Source organism: Nomascus leucogenys, chromosome 21, assembly GCF_006542625.1.
Source record: "Nomascus leucogenys isolate Asia chromosome 21, Asia_NLE_v1, whole genome shotgun sequence".
Classification (NCBI taxonomy): Eukaryota; Metazoa; Chordata; class Mammalia; order Primates; family Hylobatidae; genus Nomascus; species Nomascus leucogenys.
In genome coordinates this window covers 68,803,632-68,830,396 of record NC_044401.1, presented here as the reverse complement: position 1 = coordinate 68,830,396, position 26,765 = coordinate 68,803,632, and the positions used below count along the sequence as shown (strand labels likewise).

The 26,765-nt window shown below is 40.8% G+C and overlaps 1 protein-coding gene across 1 annotated transcript in view; it reads right to left on the bottom strand.

Annotated features, from left to right (window-relative positions):
- Positions 1-26,765, bottom strand: part of LOC115832094 — a 93,631-nt gene that overhangs the window by 8,266 nt on the left and 58,600 nt on the right. Inside the window, exons 4-6 of the mRNA XM_030801755.1 lie at positions 8,516-8,539; positions 5,534-5,620; positions 3,984-4,115 (exon numbers count right to left, since the gene is read on the bottom strand). Of these exons, the coding sequence (XP_030657615.1) occupies positions 3,984-4,115; positions 5,534-5,620; positions 8,516-8,539 (243 nt within the window). The remainder of the gene's footprint in view (positions 1-3,983; positions 4,116-5,533; positions 5,621-8,515; positions 8,540-26,765) is intronic.

Sequence of the window (26,765 nt, the reverse complement as noted above, 5' to 3'; positions counted from 1 at the left end):
TTTATGTTTTTCTAAATTGGTGCTTGTGAAAAGGGGTTGTACATGACTGTACTGTATGAACATGGGTCTCAGTGGACTGTAATCGTCATAAACTACAATGTACGGTGAAGCATTTGGCCAAGTATCTTCAATCCAAAAAGCTGTTCTAATGCCCTGAGCATTCCCAGTGCAAAGTTGGTAACTTGGAAACATGTAAAAGGACTATGGGTGGCTCAACCCCATCTGCTACAGGTACTAGAACAATCTACAGCCTTACTATGCAAAATGAGATGTGCTGACCTGCAGAGCACCACCTCCAGGTTATGTCAAAAATGCAGAATGTCAGGCTGTACCTCAGACCTAGTGAATCAAAAGTCTGTATTTTAAAAAAATCACCCAGCCAAGTCTCAGACACATTCAAGTTGGACAAAGGTGATCTATAGTACACGCAGCCCCTTATACAACAGGCTGCATCTCAATATCTTGATAGCCTTAAACTATTTCACAGGTGGTCCTGTAAGTCTGCCATACATGATTCTCCAAACTGGCATCTTTTATAAACTTCGTTGGTTCCTTGTTTTTCAACCATTTGCAAAGTTAAGTCACTAAATCACCTATGCAAACCATGATTAATTCCTTTGACATTAATAGTCCGGTGACTTCTCTCTCCTGTTACCCCAAAGAGACTGCTAATTGCCCTCCAATTGTTTACCTTTGTATTGTTTTATGAGAGCTCAGAGAAAGATGGAAGATACTCTCCACCAGGCCAGAAACAAATGCCAGACAGGTTTTGAGAAGGCTGAACACATGCTATGACTACACCTTGTTAGTAGAAGGGCTTTGCTTTCTTTGTTTTGTTTTCTTTTTTTATGGAAGGGATGACGCCTCCATAATTATAGGTGCTGCTGTTTAAAACCCAGAGTGTTTTCCAAACCACTGAGGGGCCACACCTCCAGCAGCCCATGAGCCATCCTGGCTGGATTCTCTTTCCAGTTCTCTAAACAGTTCATCAAGCATTACTAGATTTACATTAAGCATAACGAGAGTAAGGGACCCCATCCAAGTATGGTTTCTTTCTGAATAAACATGAAGGACCCACAGGTAAACCTCACAGCTGAAGGTTAATTTGTATCTGTGAAGTTCTCAGAAAGACTGTAGTAAAGGCCCCTCACCCACCTAGCGAGACAGCAGGTTACTTTTGTAACACCCCCCCAAAAAATAATTAAAACCATTGTTTTAATACTATCCTAAGGCAGTGTAATTAAGTCTCTGAGTGAGTAATTGTGTACCTGCATTCAAAATAAGATTTCACATGTAAAGCAAAGTTCTGATTGTAATCTCTGCGAAGTGTCTTGGCCTACATTTAGAATGCACAAGTGCCAGCTCAGCGTCACAATAGGCATTGTTCAGTAGACCAGAGATGGAGACAAACTGTGTTTTATGAGAAGGGAAATGAGGCAGGTCTACCTACCTTCGGGAACAGTAAGGCTGTGTGTTCCAAACTATGGAAGATTTCAGGAGGGACTGAAGGATATTAAGCATGGTGGTATGTTGATGAGACATCTCAGCCATAAGCTTGGGATTTGTTGAGTTTTTTAAAGTAATAGCTATAAAATAGCTATAAAAAGAAGCTTTCTTATTTCCCCAAGATGTCCTTGAACTATTTGTAAAAATTTAAAACTATACAAAGATTAAAAATCTGATTTTCCCAAAGCTAGTATGACTCCTTTGGCCTTGGACTGGAGTTGCAGGTATTCATGGGGTCAGTTTTTACACACACACACACACACACACACACACACACACACAGACACCCATACACATGATAAATAGAGACATAAATCTATATGTGTATGTATGTGCAAATTAGTTTACACAAGTATACACACATATATTCCCTAGCTCTGTCCACTCAGAATGACTAGAAGCAATGATGATCCAATAGCATTGAGCACACCTAGCACCCAGATCTTGGCTTCTAAATACCTTTCTCCAATACAATAAATCAGGGATCCTTGAGGAGCTAGTTAATTCCGGGTTTGGGGTAGGGAAAATACAAAATAAGCATGGAGCATCTTGTGGTAGCAAAAAGTGCTGTGAAAACCCAAAACAAAATGGGGGGGCGGGGGGCAGCTGTGTAGAGGCTTACTGAAAGGCCACAGGAGCCGACCCCAGAGAGCTCCCAAATGCCCAAAGTTGAGACATCCTGAGCAAGAAAAGAAGTAACAATAGTACTGGATTATAATCCACAGAAGGAAATCTATATGAATCCATACTAACATGTATATATGTACCCACATGTATATGTGTCTATATCTACATACATAAACAAATGACAGCTCTTCCTGCTGGAAGATGGTTAGGGCTCAGCAATCTGCGTTTTAACAGTTTTTAACAGGTGCTGCTGTGCCACAGCCTATAGAACTCAAATCAGGCAACTGAAATTTTGGAAGTAAGGAGGCATAGGCATAGGGGCTACAGCAAATTTGAGCACACAGGTCTCAGCTAAAAGTGGCAGGTGCTATTTGCTGTTACCAGGAAAGCAAGTACAGGGGGGAAGAGATTTTGAGTTTTCAAGAGAGGCAAGAAATCAAAATATTTCTCAGTTTTAAAATTCTAGATGGGCAAATCAAAACAGAGCTGCAGCATCTGTCAAGGCCATTTGTACATTTGTCACTCTGCAGAAACTAAGTCCCATGTCAGTTTAGGATGACAGGACTTGTTTCTCATGTGAGCAGGGTGAAAACAATCAGAAGAGATGAAAAGAAACTTAGAGGGTACTCTGACTTCCTCTTAAATTCCTTCCCAAGCATGAGTAAGTCCCCGTAAGCCCCCTAAACATCCTGGGGAGGAAGGCTGGCCTACATTCTGAGTCATGGCAGCAAAGACACACATTTTCACAATACCAAAAGGTCAAAACATCACTATTTAGAAGGTGCTGTTATTTAGAAAGATTCTTTATTTCTCCCCCAGAAGAATGAGTTCAAGGCTGGGTGCAGTGGTTCACACCTGTTATCTCGGCACTTGGGGACACTGAGGTGGGAGGATCCCTTGAGCCCAGGAGTTTGAGACAAGCCCCAGCAACATAGTGAGACCTCATTTCTACCAAAAAATTAAAAATTGGCTGAGAGTGGTGGTGCACACCTATAGTCTCAGCTATTGGGAAGGCTGAGGCAGGAGGATGGCTGGAGCCTGGGAGGTCGAGGCTGCCGTGAGCCATGATCTCCAGCCTGAGTAACAGAGCAAGACCTTGCCTTAAAAATAAAAATAAAATAAAATTTTTTAAATTTAAAAACCTAACAATTTTACTGGGATATTTTACTCAAGAAATGCATGCATAGGTGAGCTCTAGCAACCACTATTATTACCCTCCATCTGATCTGTCCTGAAGAAAGCCAAGGAAAAGAGTTGAGTTGGTCTTTGCCTCATCTGTCCTGCATCCACCCTTGCATACTCTTTCTGCTCAAATCAGTCCAGAGCCACATATATTAGAGTCCATGCTTTCAAGGAAGTTGCAGTCTAACTGGCTGAAGATACGTAGTAAATACAAAGAAGGTCATAAGATGAATACCTTAGAGGAAGCAGAGCAGAGGAATAAGGAACCACATTGGAGAGGGGGCATGTCAAGACAATACAGCAAAGAGTCAGTTGCAGCTGGGTCTTCCTAGAGAGCTAAGATTTTGGCACATGGGGCTAGGACAGCCAAAGAGCACTGCAAGAGAAAGTGCAGCAGCAGCAATGATATGGAATCTACAATGCACAGGACTGGTTCACAAACTGCTGTGCTTTGGAATCAGCTGGAGAGCTTTACAAAGGTGGGCTCCCAGTCCCAGACACTGTGATTCAATTGACCCAGATTATGATCTGGGCATCAGGACTTTTAAAAGCTTCCCGGGTGATTCTAATGTGCAGTGAAGTTTGGGAACCCTTGATCTGGGTGAGTATGAGGACAGCAGTGCACAGTTAGCTCGGCCTGTGTGAGGGGTCTTGGAGCCCTAAGTTACCCCAAACATTGTCCTTCCATAGTGACCAGTATCCTTGCCTTGAGAAAACCAGTCAATTAGATGAATTCCCCAGAAGGGGCTAGACTGGCCTTCTTCTTCAGTGTGGCCCTCAGATACGGGCCTCAGCATCACCTGGATGGAGGGGGTCATTAGTATCAGGGCTCCAGAAAAAAAGAATTGATTAACTTCTAAAAATCAGGGATCCAGGAGCCCATTTCAAACCTGCTAAATCAGCATTGGTGAGGGGCCTGGAAGTTGGCATTTTTAGAAGCTCACCATATAGTTTGTTATGCTATACATTGAGGTTTGGAATCCTTCTATGGAGATTTCCAATTGCCACCTACTCTGAGACTGTCTCCATTTTAAAAGGGAAGCCTTAAAAAGGGCAAGACATAAAAGAAACAAATCAAGACAGCTAAGCATTGTCAAAGATTCCTAGAAGTCATGGTGGAATTTTTCCTTAGGTTTCCACAGGTGGAAAGAGAGTCACAAAAAAGGTTGGTTGAATTACCTCAGAACTAGACACAGTAAGGTCTTGGTTACCGGCAGTGTCTTGGGCCTTAGACATACCTGGTGGAAAATCTCTGTACCAGCACCATGCTTAACCAGTGTACCACCCTGGGCAAATTTCTGAACATTTCCAAGCCTCCAACAACTGGACACATCTCACAGGGCTGCTGAGAAAACGGAACGAGAGAATGCCTGCACCGCACTTAGCCCAGGGCTGAGGGCACAGTGAATGCTCAGCAAATCTTAATGCATTCGGAACTAGCAGAGCTTGATTCAAAACTCAGGAAGCCAGTTCAGGTCTTCTCTGGATTTCAACAGAAAGAATTCTAGGCCTTGGAGCCTCAGAAGTAGAGGAATGTTTTTATGTCTGGATTGTCTCTGTGCCTTTCAAATCATTCCACCTAGGCTGCCTGCCCTGCCCACTTCTGAAATCAGATCTGCTTCCTATTCCACAATTCGTGATGCAAGAATAAGATGGAGATACTTTGTTAAAAGAACTGGAAAACAGCAAAAGAAGACTCACCTTCCCAGGCAGGGACATCTGCATGAAGCTCAGTGGGGTTCCTCCAGATCAGAGTCTCTCAACCTCAGCACAACTGACTTGTTGGGGTGGTGTCCTGTGCCTTATAGGGTGTTAAGCATTATAAGTATGGCACCTATCCCTCTTTGTAGGAGAAACAACCAGAAAGTCTCTAGACCTTACCAAATGTGCCCTAGGGGGTCAAAATTACCCTGAGGCAAGAAGCACGGCTCTAGATGCCCCTAAGGCAGGCAAGCAGGCCGTAGCCTCTCTTTGGGCCACTAAAATTCCTTTACCTGGCACTGGTGTATCATTAATCTGACAACTTCCCCATAAAGAAGAGCAGAAATCAGTCTCATTTCTATGTGTAACTGAGAACTGGCTCTATACACAACCAAATGATTTTCTTTTCAAAACAGAGTGCTTAAGATGAGACTGTAACTTGAAGAGAAGCTCAAGGTAGGCTCTACAGGATGCTCAGTGGCTACCAACCCATTTTTCAGTTCTGGCAAAGCCGAACCTGTTCCATCATGATTAAGCAGACTTTATTAGAGTCCACGACTCCATAAACAATGTCAGATATGTTGTGAGCCCCATAGCTCTCAGCCTAAAAACAAAATGCAGTAAAGGAAGTGGTGACAAATAGAATCATAACTTTAGGATATTGCATCTCAGGATGATGCATGGAATTTAAATTAGGCAAGAGCTTCACCTGGATGCTCTAATTAAAATTCTCCTTCTTCTGGGATGTCCAGGGCATTTGAATCTCAGGTACTGAAGGCACTAAAACTGACCGGACGGTTTACCATGTGGTGGGGTTTGTTTCTCTCACTAACTCCACCTTCCCAATACCCAGTCATCAATTCTGTGTAGGGCTCCTGAACAACTTACATTGTGTAGCTTATAGTTGCTGTTTTAGTGACAAATTATGGAAATATCTGAATGGATAGTAGATTGATAGAAAAATTGGGGGGGAAATGTGTTTGTTTCCAAGATTTTGCTAAGGTTGGAATTTTGATGGGTTTGCAGCTAACATGATTTCAAGAATTCAGTTTGACTTTGGCAGAACCTTCTTATGAGAAGAAGGAGTGGGCATCAGCCAAGGCCCCTCACACAAGCAAGTCTGATGTCAATTTCATCCACTCATTCATTCAACCAATATTCAACACATGCTACTGTGTAGCAGGCACCATTCTAGATATTAAGGACAAAAGAGAAAACAAAACAAAAGATAAAATCCTTGCCCTCATAAAGCTTACATTCTAGTGAATTTCTTGGTAATTTTTCAATGGAGCATTTTTTTAAGGAAGAAACTACAAGCGATAACCACCAGTATAAACTGACCAGGTCAGCAGAGAGGAGGTATTTTGTTAGAGTTGTCACTTAAACTATAAGAAAATACCAAAAGAAACTTTTGTGGATTCTGAAGCAGTAGAGAAAATTGAAAAATAAATGAATACGAATAGTAAGATGGTAGTTCAGAACTTAACTACAAAGAAATTTGAAGGTTAATTTATCAATAGTGGAAAAATCAGGCCACTGTGATCTGTGTCCCCAGCTTAGCTAGAAGAAAGGCATAGGTCCTAGAAAGATTCAGAAAATGAAACGATGCCAAGATTTTTGGAGGGGAGGAGGGAGAGAGAGAAAAAAACAGAGAGCGAGAGAGGGGGGGCACATCTCTTAGTGGCAAGTTATCTGTGACATTCCACTGGAAAGAGTTCTAGGCCCAGAGAGAAATGGAGGAATGAAGATTATGATACTGGCATCCCTACAAGGGTCCGATTGGCACAACAAAACCAGCCTTTCCTCCAGGCAACAGAAAACAGCCTCTTCTGGATGCAGAATAGCAGAAGGTAGAAGGGGCCAATCCAATCTTCTCTGGTCGTTCCAGCAGGTGCAGGGGCAGCATGAAATTGTATGCTCGAGGGGAACAAATTTTGTATTTTTGGGGCCAGAATTCAAAAGTGAAAATTCTGGAGGAGAGATGATAATGGTCTGTATAATTTATATGGTCATCCCCAAGGAAGCGGCAGCATCTGTGCTCCAAAAGAATCAAGCACGGCTGGCCTGCTGTTTGCCTCATGGATCTTTGCGCTGGCTGAAAGGTCACATGTGTCTGAATGTTTGGAAGCGTATTACCCAGTTGTTTGTTTGTTTCTGTCTTCCCTTTAAACAGTTTGGTCTCCTTCTGGGGAAAAGAAATAATGTGAACAGAGCAAACACACACACGCTCTGAAAAACGCTCTGCCCTGGAATCCAATAAAGTCAGATTTTCTAGGGCAAGGAGAATCTTAAAGAGGAAGACCTTAGCTTTTCTCACAGTTTCATCTCATGCTGAGTCCTGAATAATATGTTAAAAAAAATTACAGTAGTGCTTCAGTTATGTAGCAATGCTAAAATTGGCTTCCCTGGTTTACAATGAAAGAAAATATAGTTAAGAATTCCATCTTGTCTAGTGTCCTTACAAATTCCCCTCTCTAAAATTCACCTATGTCAGGATTGCCTCAATGAGAATAATATTATCTTATGCCTACTTTGTGTATTTGTGATATAATTATTCTAAGCCTTATGCGCTGTGCCGGGGCATCGAAGCCTTCACCTTGCTGGCATAGTCTTCCTCAAGCTCTCTACAGGGCTGGATCTTCCTCACTCTACAGGTCTCAGCTTAAATGTCACATCCTGCTTTCCTCTCCTCCTCCTTCAAAATTAATATCTAAAATCCCAGCTTGTTTCTTTTTTTTTTTTTTTTTTTTTTTGAGACGGAGTCTCGCTCTGTCACCCAGGCTGGAGTGCAGTGGCGCGATCTCGGCTCACTGCAAGCTCCGCATCCCGGGTTCACGCCATTCTCCTGCCTCAGCCTCCTGAGTAGCTGGGACTACAGGCGCCGCCACCACGCCTGGCTAATTTTTTTTGTATTTTTTAGTAGAGACGGGGTTTCACCGTGTTAGTCAGGATCATCTCGCTCTCCTGACCTCGTGATCCACCCGCCTCGGCCTCCCAAAGTGCTGGGATTACAGGTGTGAGCCACTGTGCCCGACCCCAGCTTGTTTCTTGATTTATGCATTTATTGTCTGTCTTCCCTAGAAGTAAGCTCCATGAGACCAGAGACCTATTTTGTTCGTTTCACATTCCCCAGTGGCAGACAGTAAGCACTTAAATATTTGAGCAAATGAATGAACAAACGAATGATGAAGTGACAAGATCGCTCTGCCATCCAGGAGACCCTGTGTCCTTTGTCCTTCCTTTCCTTGACATGATATAATGATAATGACACTGAATTCAGAAATGAGAGATTCTAGTGGAAATGAAGGCTCCAACGACAAGAGTGTGGGCATGTTGTACAGGCGTTTATAGAAGCCACCGAGAGATGTGGGAGGAGTTCCAAGGAAGCAGGCTGAAGATTATGATACTGGCATCCCTGTAAGGCTCCAGTTGGAATGTCTGGCGGGGGGGTCGGGGGCGAAGGGGAGTGTCTGAAGCCACCCTCAGGGTCCCCACTCACCTGGAAGCCCACCAGTGCCTGGTCCTACATGACAGGACAAAGGGCAAAACCTGAAGAGAGGCTTGGGCCTTTGGTGAACTCTCTGTCTCTTGGTTCAACATATGTACTTACACGTGTTCTTTTAGACATAAAGGTTCAGCTGGACTCCAGAGTCACCAAGACCTTTTAGTTATGTGAGCAGACAGATACACAGAAGATCTTTCAGAGTTACTTAAAATTGGAAACATATGCCATAGGGAATAAAGCCAGTCAAATATCATATTCAGAATTGAAACACATAATGCATAACTATAAAATAATGCAAATGTAACACACACACACACACCCCCCCCTGAATTTATGCTTCCACATGTGTGTAGTACGTTTGAAAGTAGTCACCTTGAGGGTCGCTGCACTTATTCCAACAATGATTCCATTCATCAAACCACATTTGGATCTCCCTTTTTAGAATTTCCATGAGAAAATTAAGACAGTGGTTAAAACACTGCCTCTTATGGCAGATTTTATCCATGTGGCTCTGTTTGATTTTTGAAAATGACCAAACAGAAATTCAGAGCATGTCTTAGTCTTAGAGGGCAACCAAGTGGGTAATTCCTGGTATTCTTCTAAAATAATGAAGCCTGGTTTTCTCGTCTGGTTCAGAAAGTAGCTTTAAAGGCAATACTCAAGAGTGAAATTCAAAAGAAGATGTTTCACTGGTAGCATCATTGAACAAACATATAATTCTCCAAGGTAGGAAATCTTGAGAGATAACATTCTTTGGAATCTATAACATGTAATATATTTATTTTAAAATTCCATATGATTGCTTACAGAATAACCTTTTATGGAAAAAGTAGCTTACAAATGCACACAACCCCCACTACTGAATCATTATGTGTTACACTAAGGAGCTGTATGTTTCCATTCTGGTATCTCACATGAGAAATTAAAATATAATTTCTGTTGCTTTTCAGTCAGTCATAAGCAAGATCAGACGAATAGGAGGTAGACTGTTGTAAACACAATGAATCACCTGTTTTATAAAAGTCACAAGACTGCATAATTATAATTTTGTTTTTTTAATACTTTTTACAAATAATGAATGCTCAAAGAAGAAAATTTAAAAAAAAATAAGCTTAAGTAATAAGTAGCAAACGCCTATAATCCCATCATCTATAAATAATCAAGGTAAACATCTGGGTGTATATCCTTCCAGACCTTTCTGTATTGTGTGTGTTTGTGTGTGTGTGTGTGTGTGTGTGCACTGTAGATAATAGACTTGGGATGCATGGTCTGTTCATCCACTTACTAGCCGTGGGATGTTGGGCAAGGCACTCTATGCCCCTGCTCCATCATCTGTAAAATGAGAATAATGATGCATGCCTTGTGCATTGTTATAACAACTGAATGGCATGAGGAACATAAAGCTCATAGCCCCAGTGTCCAACACCTAGTCAGTACCCAAATTAATTATATCAATGTTATTATTACGTAATCCAGAAGGCAGCTGTTTTCACTGGAAATTATATTGCGTGTGAGCATTCTCTTTGACATTACTTTAAATTCTATTACAAGACCATAATTAAAACTTTGAGTTTTAATCTGTTACTCAGAACTGTCGATGAGCTGTGAAGTAGAAAAAGTTGTAACCTGACATGAAGAGAGTGACATTAAAGCCACTGATAACTGTTAAAAAAAATACATATTCCCTGGGTTTCATCATGAAACCAATGGAATGAGCATCTCTGACAGTGGGTTCAGGCACAAATATGTTAATATGAAAAAAAAAGTAATGTCTGGAGACACTTGTCATAACTGGGAAGAGGAGGGAGCATTATACTGGCATCTGGTGGGTAGTGGCCAGGGATGCTGCTGAACATCCTATAATGCACAGCACAGCCCCCACAGCACAGAATTATCTGACCATTTGAAATATCAGCAGTACTGAAGTTGAGAAACTTGTCTAATCCTAACTGGTTTTGTGATTGCAAACAAGTCAGTCTCCCTAATGATGATGGTGACGTTCATGGAAGCTCATGTTTCCTGAGCACCAATGTCAACCGCTGTGCTGAGTGCTTCCCACAGGTTATTTTGGTTTATGTTTCCCGACAGTCCTATGATGTAGTCTCTATCATCATCCACACTTTATTGGTGAGAAAACAGGCCTATGAAAATTAACTTTGCTCCAAACCACACAGCTAACAAGTGGTTGACCTCTAGTTGGAGCTCACATCATTCCATTGTGGAGCCCACGTTCCCAACTCTAGCACTCTTCTGCCTCGCTCTGAGCTTCCCCATGTCTGTAGTTATTTAGGGAGATATATTATAATCCACAGTGGTAGAGGTTCAACCTCGCATGCCAGCTCCATTGGCATTTTAGGAGAAGCCTCGGATATCATGTCAAGAAAGATTGTGTGGTCTGGATGGCTCAACAGAAAGAAAGCCATGATCGATTATTGATGTTTGCAATAGGCATGGGTGGGGAAAGTAGTGGTATTTGTGCCACATATTTGCCATCCTTGGACCAGATGATCTTTATTTAAAGATCTTTCCAAGAGCCAACCACCGATGTTCCTATTTCTTCCCCCATATACAGCCTCAATTCTTGGCCAAGAGCCACTTGCAGATATGTGCTCATCAAAGAAAATCTAGGGCTGAGTAGTCTATTGCAAGGGTTTTATTCAATACACAGTTTTCGCTGGTTGCAGGAAAACTGCTGAAAACTCTCAGGTCCTCGCCTACATGAGACAGAAAACATCAAAGTTTGTGAAAATCACAGCACACCTCCACCCAGAGTCAAAGCCAAGAACAAACAACTTTGGGGGTTGGACTGATTTCATAAAATAATCTGAGTGACTGAAGTGGAAAACAGCAATGACTATGAACTTTAGGGAGGCCAAAAAATAATCTACTACATTTTTTTAAAATTATGCAATGTTTAGCAAACTGAGATCACTGCAAGAAAAAAAAGAAAGAAAAGGAATCACACAAACTTTACTAAACAAAGTCACATACCAACAAACATTTAAACCACTGTAACCAAGATGAGGAACTGAAGCTTGTTTTTAGTTACAGAGATCTGAGGGATGGGGGTGGAAAATAAACAAAAATCCAAGAGGAAAATCATTAATAAGATACTCCAAACTATTTTCCCACAAATAATTTCTTTAAGAAAAAAAAGGCAAGCTATACTCCATGTTTTTTTTTTTTTTTAAAAAAGGCCAATCTCCTGCATTCCTATCCAAATAAAACCTCTGCAAGCAGTCAACCGAAAAAAACTGAAATTCCATTATCATAGCATTATGTCTGTGGGGTACCACTTCAGAAAATCCTCAAAAAAGAGCTGCGCAATTAATATAGGACTCTGTAATGAAGGGGAAAAGAAAATTAAAAATAAAACAACCCACCCAAAAAGAAACTACAAGAAAACCTGGATTTACATGCTTGCAGTGTATAATTTCAAGAGCTTCCTGTTTACTAACAACAACAACAACACACACACACACATACACACAAACCACCCACATCAAATTTTCCAGGAAGTTAGAGACTTAAATAAAACATTTGGACTTCTTTAGTAAAACAAATGTAATTTCTTCCTAAACCACCTCTATTACTGATGGATGAAGTGGTGTAGCTTTTATTGAAGGAGTAGAAAGCTAATTCTAGAGGTCATATTTCTCTCTGCCTGAAAGATTCCAAGACGTGGAGATAAAATAACAAATAATACATCAGTTTTTCATATGAAATAAGCTATTTTTTATCAAATCATCTTAAAGCAAAATAATCCGTCTCTGCAACACAAAAGCAAATAAGTATTGAAAACTTTATTTAAGTAAGATCGATTTTGCTAATGTCAAGCTTAAGGCAACTCAGCAAGAAATCACAACTGTACTAAATTATTTACATTCATGACATCTTAGCTGTGTCTACAAGGCACCAAAACACTGTGATGAAAAGTAAAAGTCAGTAATTGCCCAGATGTTATGTCTAGTCACCAACAGCTGGAATTTCCTCAGTATTTGCTCTCTCTCCCTTTCTCTCTAAGCGTCTTTGGGAGTTTGCTAAGAGACCTTTTCCCACCACTCCTCTCTGTGGCTTCACTCTGCTTTGGCCTTCGTGAGTCCCTTTTCAGCCGAGTTGCTCCTGGACTTATATGTTGACAGCTCATAGTGCACTGGGATGGAACCGAATTCTTCTCTCTTGGAATTGTCTCAATTTAAAAATGCCTTTTCTATTAAGTCAAAGCCTGTAACTCTGCCGTGATCATTCTAAGAGTTAAAGGAAGCAGAATCACCTCAATAGCCACACCCTTTTCTTCTCTTCCAAATGTTCTTCTTATCTCAACCTACAGAAATGGCTTCTATTGTAAGTAAAGGCTACCCCCCTCTCAAATCAACATCTTTAATGGCAAGAAGGCAGAATGAGAGTTCTCCAAACACCCTTCCACCTCTCCCCAAGCCTTCTTTCAATAATTCACTTTTATCTGGAGTTCCTACCCACAGTGAAGCCACCATCTTTGCATCCAGAGAGTAACAGGACAGCATGCTTATGATAAGGTATAAAGTCACACAGCCCTGGGATCTAATCCTGGTTCAGCCACCTTATGACTTGTGTGACCTTGGGCAGGTTACTTCCCGCCTCCAATATCCAACCTCCTTGATCCACATCTGTGGATTAGATACATGCCTCACACAGTTATTTGAGGGTTGTGCTAGCTCAAGTTTTCTGAGAAGCAGACACCAAGAAGGGATTACATGTGCAAGAGACATATTGGAGAAAATGTCTGTGAGGGAAAATGGAGCTGAAAGAGGCTAAAAGAGTGTCAGACCACAAAGCTGCACTGACTGCAATGAGGGAGAAAGGATTTTGAGTTGGGAAAGTCTTAGGTTATGGTGCAATTCCATCAAAGTTTCAGCAAGGTCAATGAAGCATCCTGGAGCCAAGTCACTTGTGTCTCATGGTAATGGGCCCACATTAGTATTCCTGTGACACTCAGACATTGGTCTGGAGAAGGCTGTGGGAAGCATGGCATTGGCGCAAACACAGTGGTGAATTCAGTGTGCAGCAGATGAGACCACTGGTCACTATATGCTTCTGTCAGTAGGAAATCTGGGAAGGGCTTCTTCATGGCCACCACCAGGATTAAATGTAATAATGAACCTGAAGCTCCTACCTCTACCTCAGAGTAAGAGTGGCATAAAATAGGGGTGATTGTGATGACAATGATGGTGACTCACTCTTCCTATTTTACTAAAGTTCTTTGACTCTGACTCATGGTTTTTATCCACACATGTTCTGCCATCATGCTGCGAGGCTGCAAAATCCTTGTTAATGAGCTCATCTGGTGTATCCATGTTCTCCTGTACTCAATTGACCTTCCCTTCCAAACACTTCAGCAAACACCTACTTGGCAATAACCTACATTTTATCATCACCCAAACAATCAAGATGAATCTTAAGATCATCCTAGCTGGCTGAAATATTCCCAATCTAGATGAAATCCTCTCCATCTGGAGAGATATTCTAGGTTACTAATGTAGGAAGAAGGGACTGAGACAAAGCCTGGAAGATGCCCTGAGTGGAGGACACAGAGGTGGGAGTCCAGAAAGGCCAAGGTGGCTGAAACTCACAGGGGAGAGTATGAGAGGAGAGAGCTAACTGGAGAGGGTGCTCCAGAGACTTCCAATGAGTCCCTTGATTATTCAGCTGAGACCTGATCAGTTATGCATGTAAGGAAACTGTCCAAAGTCTGGGGGAAAAAACCACACCCAAAAAGATTAGAAAGAACAATTCCTAGAGAGCTCGCAGATGGCCAGAAATAGCAGATGATCCCTATAGCCAGCATGGAAAACCTGATAATTCACAAGGCATCAGGTAGAGTATTCAGAAGAGTCTTGCTTCAAGAGATGGGAAATAAATAGCCCTAGATCAAATGCTGACCTGGTCCCACTCGACAAAGCTTAAAAGTAAGACCCACGGCTGGGCGCGGTGGCTCATGCCTGTAATCCCAGCACTTTCGGAGGCCGAGGCAGGCAGATCACAAGGTCAGGAGATTGAGACCATCCCCGTCTCTACTAAAAATACAAAAAGTAGCCAGGTGTGGTGGCACACGCCTGTAGTCCCAGCTACTTGGGAGGCTGAGGCACAAGAATTGCTTGAATCCAGGAGGCGGAGGTTGTTGCAGTCAGCTGAGATCGTGCCACTGCTCTCCAGCCTGGGTGACAGAGTGCGACTCGGTCTCAAAAAAAAAAAAAAAAAGTAAGACCGACTAAAAACAAACTGCTCCCAAGGAACTTAACCTTGTCCCAGAACAAAGCATGAGAATGTTTACAGAAATGGGAAAATATCTAGAACCCAACAAGGTAAAATTCACAGTGTCTGGCATCCTATCAAAAATTACCAGGCATGTAAAGAAGCAAGAAAATAGGACCTAAATTGAGAAAAATCAAAACCAACTCTGAAATGACACAGATGTAAGAATTATCAGATGAAAACATTAAAAGTTATTATAACTGTGTCCCAAGGGAAATTTTTAAATATTTTGAATTCGATAAAAATAAAATACAACACATCAACATGTGTTGGATACAGCGATAGGAATGCTGGGATGGAAATTTATAGTATTAAATGTTTATTAGAAAAAGAGGTCTCAAATCAGCAATTTAGCCTCCAACGTAAGAAACAACAAAAATAAGAGCAAATAATCCCAAAGCAAACAGAAGAAATACCTAATAAATGAAATAATTCTGTTTTCTGAAGACAGAAAACAGAAAAAAATCAATAAAACAAAAGCTGGTTCTTTGAGAAGATCAGTAAAATTTATAAACCACTAGCCAGACTGACAAACAAAAGCAGAGAAAAGACACAAATTACCAACATCAGAAATAAAAGGTGTTATCACTACAGACTTTACAGATACTAAAATTCTAATAAAAAATACTATGACAATTATTTGCACATGAATTTAAAAACTTAGACATAATGGACCAATTTCTTAAAAACAGCAAACTGTCAAAATTCACCCAAGAAGAAAAAGGTAACCTGAGTAATCTTACATTTATTTTTTTGAATTGATTTCATAGTTAGAAATCTTCCCTTTGCCACAAAAAAAGCCAAACAAACAAACAAACAAAAACTCCTCAAGTTTCAGATCATTTTACTGGCAAACTCTACCCAACATTTAAAGATGAAACAAAACCAATTCTAAACAATCTTTTCCAGAAAATAAGAGGTGGGAATACTTCCCAACTCATTCTATGAGGCCATCATTAACCTGATGCCAAAACCAGACAAAGACAGTACAAAACTACCCTTGTGAGTGTAGCTGTAAAAATCCTCAGCAAAATATTAGCTAATAAAATCTTGCTATATATTTTTAAAAATACATCACAATCAAATGTGGTTTATCTCAGGAATGCAAAGCTATTTAATACGTAACAATCAATGTAATCACCATATTTAAGGCCTAGAAATAACACATGATCATATAATCGAAGCAAAAAGCACTTGATAAGCTTCAGTATTCATTTATGATTAACAAAACATTTAGCACACTAGGAAACAAAGGGAACTTCATGCTTAGTGGTGAAAAAGAGAATGCTCTTCCCCTAAGATTAGGAACGTGACCACTCCTATTGAACATTATACTAGAAGTGCTAGAAGGTACAATAAAGCAAGATGTAATATTAAAAGACATCCAAATCAGAAAAAATGAAATAGGTCACATGGTGGCTCATGCTTGTAATTCCAGCCCTTTGGAAAGCCGAGGTAGGAGGATCACTTGAGGCCAGGAGTTTGAAACCAGCCTAGGCAACAAAGGGAGACCCTGTCTCTACAAAAAAATTAAAAATTTGCCAGTCATGGGGGCACACACCTGTGGTCCCAGCTACTCAGGAGGCTGAGGCAGAAGGATTGTTGAAGCCCAGAAGTTCAAGGTTGCAGTGAGCTGTGATCCCACCACTGCACTCCAGCCTGGATGACAGAGCAAGACCCTGTCTCAAAAAAAAAAAGGAAAGAAAGAAAAGAAAAGAAGAAATAAAACCATGCCTATTCACAGATAACATAACTGTCTATGTAGAAAATCCCAAGAAATCTATTTTTTTAAAAAAACTCTTAGAACTATAAGTAAATTTAGTATTACCATAGGATTCAAGCTCAGCATACAAAAATCTATTATGTTTCTATAAATTAGTAATGAACAACTAGAACTCAAATTTTTTAAAATCCCATTTAGAATAGCTCTAAAAAAAAGGAGGAAGTAATAGTTAAGTGTAAATCCAGCAAAACATGTACAGGATACATAGGGTGATAATCACAAAATGCTAATGAAATAAATCATAGAAAACCTAAATAAATGAAGAAATATACCATAGTTATGAAGTGAAACACTCAAATTTGTTATGATGTCAATTTTTCACAAATTGATCTATAAATTTAGTGGTATTCCAGTCAAAATCACAGCATAATTTTTTAGAAGATAAGGGCAATGTGATTCTAAAATTTATATGGAAAGGCAAACTAAAACATCAAAAGCAATTTTGAAAAAAGGAGAATAAAATTGGAGGACTCACACTACTGATATTAATATTATTATTATTATTATTATTATTATTATTGTTTGAGATGGAGTTTCGCTCTGTCACCGAGGCTGGAGTACAGTGGTGTGATCTCTACTCACTGCAACCTCTGCCTCCCAGGTTCAAGCGATTCTCCTGCCTCAGCCTCCCAAGTAGCTGGGACTACAGATGCATGCCACCATGCCTGGTTAATTTTTGTATTTGTAGTAGAGACGGGGTTTCACCATGTTGGCCAGGCTGATCTCGAACTCCTGACCTCACGTGATCCACCTGCCTCAGCCTCCCAAAGTGCTGGGATTACAGGTGTGAGCCACTGCGCCCGGCCCACACTACTGATCTTAAAACTGATTACAGTACAACCCTACAGCATTTTAGACAATATTGTAATGTCTAAGAACAGACACATAGACAACAGAACAGAATAGAGAGTCCAGAAATAGATGTGGCCAGTTGATTTTTGACAAAGGTACAAAGGCAATTCAATGGAGAAAGGATGGTTTTTCAATAATTGATGCTGAAACAAATTGACATACATAAGTTAAAAAAAAAAAAAAGAGCCTCAGCTGGTGCTGAGGTTAACACCTGTAACCGCTTTGGGAGTCTGAGGTGGGAGGATCACTGGAGCCTGGGAGGTAGAGGCTGTATTGAACAATGATCTTGCCACTGCACTTCATCCTGGACAACAGAGTAAGACTCTGTATCTCAAAAAAACAAACAACAAAAAAGGTACCTCTACTTTACACCTTATACAAAAATAAATTCAAAATGGATCACAGATCAAAGATCATAGATATAAAATATAAAACGACAAAACTGTTAGAAAAACAGAGAGGAGAGTAGCTTGTGACCTTATGTTAAGCAAAAAGTTTTTAGCTATGAGATCAATAGCCATATCCATATCAGAATAATTGATATACTGAATTTCATCAAAATTCAAAACTTTGCTATGCAAAAAAACACGAAAAGACAAGCTACTAAATGGGAGAAAGTATTTGGAAATCACATATCCAACGATGGACTTGTATCCAAAATACGCGAACAACTCTGAAAATGCAACAGAAATAAAAGAATCCAATTTCAAAATGAGCAAAAGGTTTGAACAGACACTTCACAAAGTGGATGGCAAAAAAAGAACATGAAAAGGTGCTGAATGTCACTGGCAATTTGAGAAATGCAAGTTAAAACCACAGTGAGAACGGAGCAGGGAGTGGGGAGCAGTGGGCAGGGTCTGGTGCAGGATGGGAAGGGCAAGGACTGTCAATACCAAGTGCTGACAAGGATATGGAACAACAGAAATTCTCATACCTTCATGGTGGGAAAGCAAAATGATACAGCCACTCTGGAAAACAGTTTAACAATTTCTCTTTTCTTTTCTTTTCTTTTTTTTAATATATAAGAGACAATGTCTTGCTCTTTTGCCCAGGCCCAGGTACAGAGGGATAATCATCACTCACTGAAGCCTCAACCTCCTGGATTCAAGTGACCCCCCACTGCAGCCTCCAGAGTATCTGGGATTACATGTACAAACTACCATGCCCGGCGAACAATTTATTTTAAATGTAAAGATGAATTCACCCAAAGGACCCAGCAATCTCACTCCTTTAATATTTACTTTAGATAAATGAAAACTTATGTTCACATAAAAACTCATACAAAAAAAGTTTATAACTTAATGTCACTGAACTTTACACTTAAACAAGGTTAACTTTAATGTTATATATATTTTACTTCAATGAAATAGAAAAAAAACACACCTCTGCTTTCTGAGAGGAAAAAAAATGTTTATAACAACTCTATTTATAATTGCCCAAAACTGAAAACAGCCCAAATGTCCTTGAATAGTGAATGGATAAACCACCTATGGTACATCCATACCACAGGACACTACTCAATGATGAAAAAGAACTATTAATGCACCTAACAACTGGGATGAATTTTAAAGGCACCATGTTGAGTGAAGACAGGTAACCGGAAAACGTTACATAATAGGTGATTTTATTTATGTGACATTTTGCAGAAGGCAAAATTATGGGGATTGAAAACAGCTCATTAATTGCTAGAAGTGGGGCAGTTTTGACTACAAAGGGGTAGCATAAGCGAGTTTCTGGGGGTGATGACACTGTCCTGTATCCTGACTGTAGTGTTGCCTCTGTGAAGCTATGCATGTGATAAAACTCATAGAACTTGGCCGGGTGCGGTGGCTCACGCTTGTAATCCCAGCACTTTGGGAGGCCGAGGCGGGCGGATCACGAGGTCAGGAGATCGAGACCACGCTGAAACCCCGTCTCTACTAAAAATACAAAAAATTAGCCAGGCGCGGTGGCGGGCACTTGTAGTCCCAGCTACTCGGAGAGGCTGAGGCAGGAGAATGGCATGAACCCGGGAGGCAGAGCTTGCAGTGAGCCGAGATTGCGCCACTGCACTCCAGCCTGGGCGACAGAGCAAGACTCCGTCTCAAGGAAAAAAAAAAAAAAAAACTCATAGAACTTTACACCAGGAAAGATCAAATTTATGGTACATTAATCTAAAATTAGTAATTAATAAAATGGAAACAATTATCAAACCCATCATCTTTTTAACACTAGCCACTCCTGCCACCAAATACACAAACAAAAACCAGGGACACACCATTCCCCTCTCCCTGCATTCCATAATGATTAACGGAGGCCACTTCGATAGCTACCACTTAGTTCTCATTCTTCCCTACCATTTTGGCTTAAGTGCATCAGGCTCTGTTGATAGTAGCATCTGAAATGTCTCTTAAATGCGTTCTTTCTTTGCTAATCCTAACATGACTTCTCCAGTTCTATAGTCTAAGAGTTCTGGTTTGGATTATTTTTGTAGCCTCCAAAATGGCTTCTCCAATCTGTTTCAATTTGTCCTTTGAATTTTCACCAGATCTCTACATGACCAACTTTTGCTTAAAACAAAAAGGAATCCTCCAACGATCTGCCATCATCTCCAAGATAAAGTGTAAACTTTGCTTCCAATTTTCTCCACATCGATCTTCTTACACCTCCTGAAGTAGGCTGCCCTTTCCCACATCCCCGCCTTTAATTAAGTTGTTCCCTCCTCTTAGCTTTCCTTTTTCATTTGAAAACATCCTTTAAAGCCTCATCCAAATATTCCTAGGCAGCATTTCTCACACTCCCCAACTCCCCTCCCTTTAGTCCCCTAGCACTTTTTCCATCCTTCTGGTGGAGAACTCAGCAGGTTTGGGGGCCGCAATGTTCCAGTCCATTTCCCCACAAAATGGTCAGCTGCTCTAGGACAGGGACTGCGTCTCATCTATTTCCAATGCCAAACACAGTGCCTGGCACTGAGTGGGGGTGCCCAGATCACATTTGTTGAAATAAAAATTAGAATAACTGCTATCAACTTAATAAAATGTCACCTGGACTTTCAATTTTTCAGTCCACATTCCTGGTGTCCTGGAGAAACAGCTTCAATCATTAGTACATTTTTACCCATTTGTTAAGAAGTTCTTATTGGGAGTTTACTCTGTGCAGGGCTCCAAAGGCTGGGGGTGAGGGGGCGGGTATAGAAGAGTGGGAAAGGACACATGCATACACTGAAGGAACCTAATGATGTTCAGACAAGATTAATGCCCCAGATCTTGACTCCTTTTAATATTTATTGTAATACCATTTTTCCTCTTTAATAGAATATGAGAGTCATTCCGATTTCAATAATTCAGAATATATTCCTGACTTGAATATGGGTTAGTCCTCTAACCACATTTACTGTCCTTCTGGAATAATTTCTTGCTTTCTGATTTGGGCCTTCATTAGTTGTCTTTTTTTCCTTTCAATCAGTTCTTCTCCTCACCCACAATTTTTCTTTCACTACATTATTAAATCTGTCTCCTTTAAAAATACTTTTGGATTTCAAGTATGAGATACATGGTTTAATCTCAAAGATTTTGTTTTCAATGTTGTCATTCAAATTTTTAGAAAAATCAAAAAAGAAAGAGTATTATCCCTGAAAGCCTAAATGATAGAATCAACCTATGCTCTCTCTACACCCACTGTCAGGGATTCAAGCAATACATTACTGCAGGGCTTGGCAACTTTGTAAGTATTTGGAGATAAAACTGCCTGATCACTTTTGTAAAAGGAGCTTTTAATTTGTAAAAGCAGTAATAAACTCTCATTTAAAGAAAGAGACTATGATCTTAGGCTTTGTTTTAAAAATGTATTATATTGAACAGTGGCCTAAGCTTTTGTGATCCTGTACACCTAACAGTACAATGTATTGATCCTGCACAAATATATGTATTTTTACTCATTTATAAATTATATATGTATATGTAAACAACTACACTAATATACTGATATGTATATGTACAACTGTGCTGATGTGAGCATCACAATGCATGCATTTAACATTAAATTTTAAAGAATGAGATTAAAGGTGAGGTATACTGGCTCGCACCTGTAACCCCAACAATTTGGAAGGCCAAGGCGGGAGGATCACTTGAGGCTAGGAGTTCAAGACCAGCCCGGACAACATAGTGAGACCCCCCCCATCTCTATTAAAAAATAAAAAATTAGCCAGACTATTTAGAGGACAATGATGAGAGGATCACTTGAGCCCAGGAGTTGTTTTTTTGGGAGGGCTTTGTTTTTTTTTGTTTTGAGACGGAGTCTCATTCTGTTGCGCAGGCTGGAGTACAATGGCGCCATCTCGGCTCACCACAACTTCTGCCTCCAGTGTTCAAGTGATTCTCCTGCCTCAGTCTCCTGAGTAGCTTGGATTACAGGCACCTGCCACCATGCCCAGCTGATTTTTGTATTTTTAGTAGAGATGAGGTTTCACTATGTTGGCCAGGCTGGTCTCCAACTCCTGATCTCAGGTGATCCACCCACCTCAGCCTCCCAAAGTGCTGGGATTACAGGCGTGAGCCACCACGCCCAGCCAAGCTCAGGAGTTTGAGGTGACAGTGAAGTATGACAGCACCAGTGCACTCCAGCCTGGGCAACAGAGCGAGACTCTGTCTCAATCAATCAGTATTTTTTTAAAAGAATGAAATTAAATATATATGTTAAAGAAGTTCTAATACTTTCTATATGCCAATAGATTATACCAGATGCCTTGTGTGTGTACTCACCATGCTTTGGAGATCATACATATAGAGAATGTATCCTTCAGCCCGTTGCTGGAAGGCTTTGTGGGGTTGTTTTAGGAGGAACATGGACAAATTTGAATGAGTGTGAAGAGAGTGACTATGATCACAGGACGGGTGCCCAGCTTACAATTCCCCAGTGACCACATCTAGGCCATCCTTTCTTCTATTCTTCTATTCTTCTGTTATCCACGTCTAGCCTCCACACTTCTGCCTGGAGCTGGTCCTGTTCATAACATTTCAGGGTCAGATTGCCTAGTTATCTACATCTTCCAATAGAAGTTATGCCAGATGCAAATTATCCTTCACTGCCTGATAATGGACAAGTTGTTGTACTTAAAAATCAAGCATAAATTCTGGCCAAATTTTACCATTGTGCCTTTACTTTCCAAGGACTATTTATGAAAAGATCTTTTTACTATCAATCAAATGTCTTTGTTTATCTTTTTCCATTGTGGCAGTGGTTGAAAATGCAACTGTCCACAGGAACCAGGCCAAGGAGAGCAATGAGAAAATAGTGCCATGTTAAAGATGATCAAGGGAACCAATAGAGAAGGGTAAGGATGGTGGCAGGCTGGACAGACAGTGACCACATCAAGGAGCAGCTGCCCAGCTCCTTCCCATCATGAGATCCAAGGGCTTAAACACCAGACCTTCCAACTTTCCAGTGGAGCTGGAAACACCTTGCTCCTTGTATAAACTATCTTGATTTTTAAATGTCAATATTTAACTTTTTAAATAGCTGAACATTGTATAAGGTGATCACATACATCTTCAGCCAAGTTTTGCCTATTGGCTGCCACATTGTTTTCTCTGCTTTAGGGCAGGGGCTGGCAAACTATAGTTTCCAGGCCAAATCCAGCCCACTGTCTGTTTTTGTAAATAAAGTTTTATTGGAACACAGCCACCCTCATTCATTTATGTACTGTCTTCTATTGCTTCTGTGCAACAGTAGCACAGTTGAATAACTGTGATAGAGACCATATGGCCCACAAAATCTAAAATATTTGCTGTCTGGTCCTTTACAGAAAAGGTTTGCTGATCCCTTGCTCTGGGGTCTTGAAATTGATAGAGTCTCCCGGGTTCTGTGTTTTTTTTCGGCAGATTGGCCATAGTTTCTAAATGAGTGAAAAAATAAGAACCCCAAACAACCTTTATTGATCTGCTGGTGGTCATTTGGTACCATATACAGACTGCTAAAAAATTTTAATTCTTTCAGTCACACATCCATTCATCCAAACATGGAGTCTCATTCTGTTGCACAGGCTGGAGTACAATGGCGCCATCTCGGCTCCCCACAACCTCTGCCTCCCGGATTCAAGTGTTCTGTCATCACAAAATGGAATAATCGATTTGAATACTAAACAAGCCCTGGAATAACAGAATCACGGTTTTGTAAAAAGACTGGTCACCAGAAATAGACACACCTTTGTTAGAATCCCACTTCTGCCACCATTAGCTGTGAGGCCTTTGACTAAGTACTTGACTGTTCTGAGCTGCAGTTGTATCGTCTGTAAAATGGTAACATTATTAAATGAATAATAATACCTACCTTACAGGCTTGGAGGTGAGGCTTAGAGGTAATATATGTCACGCATCTGGTACTTAGAAGCTCAATAAAGATGGAGCCCTAAGGGTGGCAGTAGTAACAGTACCATGTACATTCAAACTCTCCTGACCATACACTTTCTTAGACCTTCTTTGATAAGAAAAATGAGTCTAGGGCTCTTGATATTTCAAATGAAGTTTCAGGAGAAACAATGAAATCTTTCCTTTAAGACCCAGTTACAGTGGCTGGAGAGTGAATCTTTCCGGTGTAGGTGCTCAGGAGATATGCAGAATTCATGTTCAATCAATGTTGGTTAATTTGTTTGGATGAATGGATGTGTGACTGAAAGAATTAAAGGCAGTGTAAAGTCTAAAAGAAAAAAAGCTGAAGCACAATAGTCCTCCTTTGCACTGTTTCTAAAGAAATTGTCACCAAGTAGAATTAGATTAATCTTGACTGTAAGACCATCTACAAAAAGACTAACCATCTCTCTTCAACAGCCAATGCCATGAAATAAAGCAGCAGGGTAGGGTGTGGTGGGGGTGGAATGTTCTTGATTAAAAGAGCCTCAGGAGGCCAAGTGCAGTGGCTCATGCCGGTAATCCCAGCACTTTGGGAGGCTGAGGTGGGTGGATCACGAGGTCAGGAGTTCAAGACCAGCCTGGCCAAGATGGTGAAACCCCATTTTTACTAAAAGTACAAAAATTAGCCAGGCGCAGTGGCAGGCGCCTGTAATCCCAGCTACTCGGGAGGCTGAGGCAGGAGAATCGCTTGAATCCGGGGGGCAGAGGTTGCAGGGAGCCGAGATCACACCACTGCACTCCAGCCCCTGGGTGGCAGAGTGACACCCCGTCTCAAAAAAAAAAAAAAAAAGCCTCAGGAGACACCATGACCCCTAATGCAATGCAGAGTCCTTGACTGCATTCTGGCTTGAACATGTCAGCTATAAAAAAACTTTTGGCGGCATTTAAGAAATTTAAATATGAATTGGGTATTAGATAATTTCAGGGAATTAATAGTAATTCTATTAGTCTTGATAATAATATTGTGGTTATGTCATTTTATGGACACATAATCAAGTATTTATGGTTAAGATGTAATAGTGATTACAATTTATCTTAAAACACTTCAACCAAAAATAAACAAATAAAGAAACAATGAGAAAGAAAAAGGAAGTAACAAATATGGGAAAAAGTTAATTGTTAAATCCAGGTGACCAATATTCTAGTCTTTCTACATTTCTGATGAGTATAACTTTGTAATTTTACATGATAAAGTAAAAAAAATAAAAATTATTTCTTTCTAAAGTTTTTAAGGATGCTGAATTATATTTATTATACGAAAAACCATTTATAATACTAGGTTGCCCTTTCAAGAATAGTAAACTCACCTTTTCCATTGAACTCTAGGCATTTTCATAATGAATAAGCCAAAAAAGCTGGGTGTGGTGGCCCATGCCTGTAATCCCAGCACTTTGGGAGGCCAAGATGGGTGGATCACCTGAGGTCAGGAGTTCAAGACCAGCCTGGCCAAAGTGGCAAAATCAGGTCTACACTAAAAATACAAAAATTAGCCAGGCATGGTGGTATATGCCTGTAGTCCCAGCTACTGGAGAGGCTGAGGCATGAGAATTGCTTGAACCCGGCAGGCAGAAGTTGTAGTGAGCCAAGATCAGGCCACTTTACTCCAGCCTGGGTGACAGAGTGAGACTCTGTTTCAAAAAAATAAAATAAAGCCCAAAAAAGTAACATTACTAATAGTATTTCAGTGTATTGGTTTGTTATCGCAGCTATAACAAATTACCACAAATTTAAAACAACACAAAATTATTGTCTTATAATTCTTCAGGTTAGAAGTCCAACCCAGGTTTTACTGGGCCAAAATCATTCTTTTGGCACCTGGAGGCTCTCAGGGAGAACGCTTTTCCTTGATTCTAGAGGCTGTCTGCATTCTCTGGCTCATGGCCACCTTCCTCAATCTTCAAAACTAACAACCTCGAGTCTATGTCTTCGCATGCTTTTCTCTGTCCTCACATCTTTCTGTGACCACAGCTACGAACAACATGTTCCTGGTTCTTGAGGAGCCATGTGATTAGATCGGGCCTGCCTGGATAATCTGGAACACTCTCCCCACCTCAAGGCTCATAACCTTAATTGCATCTGCAAGGTCCTTCCTGCAGGGTAAAGTAGAATATTCACAGGTTCTGGGGTTAGGGTGTGGGCATTTTGGTAGGGGGGGCATTCTGCCTGTCACAGATACTATTAAATATAGTAACACATGATATCAGAAGTACCAGAATTGTGTATTTCTTTTCTTTTGAGACAGAGTTTCATTCTTTTTGCCCAGGCTGGAGTGCAATGGCACGATCTGGGCTCACTGCAACCTCCGCCTCCAGGATTCAAGCTATTCTCCTGCCTCAGCCTCCGAAGTAGCTGGGATTACAGGCATGCGCCACCACACCCAGCTAATTTTGTATTTTTAGTAGAGATGGGGTTTCTCCATGTTGGTCAGGCTGGTCTTGAACTCCCGAACTCAGGCGATCCGCACCCCTCGGCCTCCCAAAGTGCTGGGATTACAGGCATGAGCCACCACGCCTGGCCCGGAATTGTATATTTCAAATAACTGTAGCAGCAGCAGCAGCAGCAGTTCCCATTCCTTGAGTATCTACAATATGCCAAGCACCTGCTACAGGGTTTCATGTGCATGTTGCCATTTAACCCACACACCACCATGAGGTTCATGCTCTTATTCTCCCTATTCTGCAGATGAGGAGACTATGTTCCGAGAGGCTGTGAGACGGTAAGTCAAGGCCAATCTAATCGTGAGGGTCACAGGATGACTTCCATGCCTCCCAACTCTTATCCTGTCTCAATTTCCTATGCAGCTTCCTAACCCTGTAACACACACGGCACTTAAGCTGATGGGTGCTGCTCACTCGCTAACTGGCCAAATTTCAGTTACTCATCTTAATCCATCTCTGTCAGTTCTTTTATTTTTTTCTCACTTCTTTTTAAA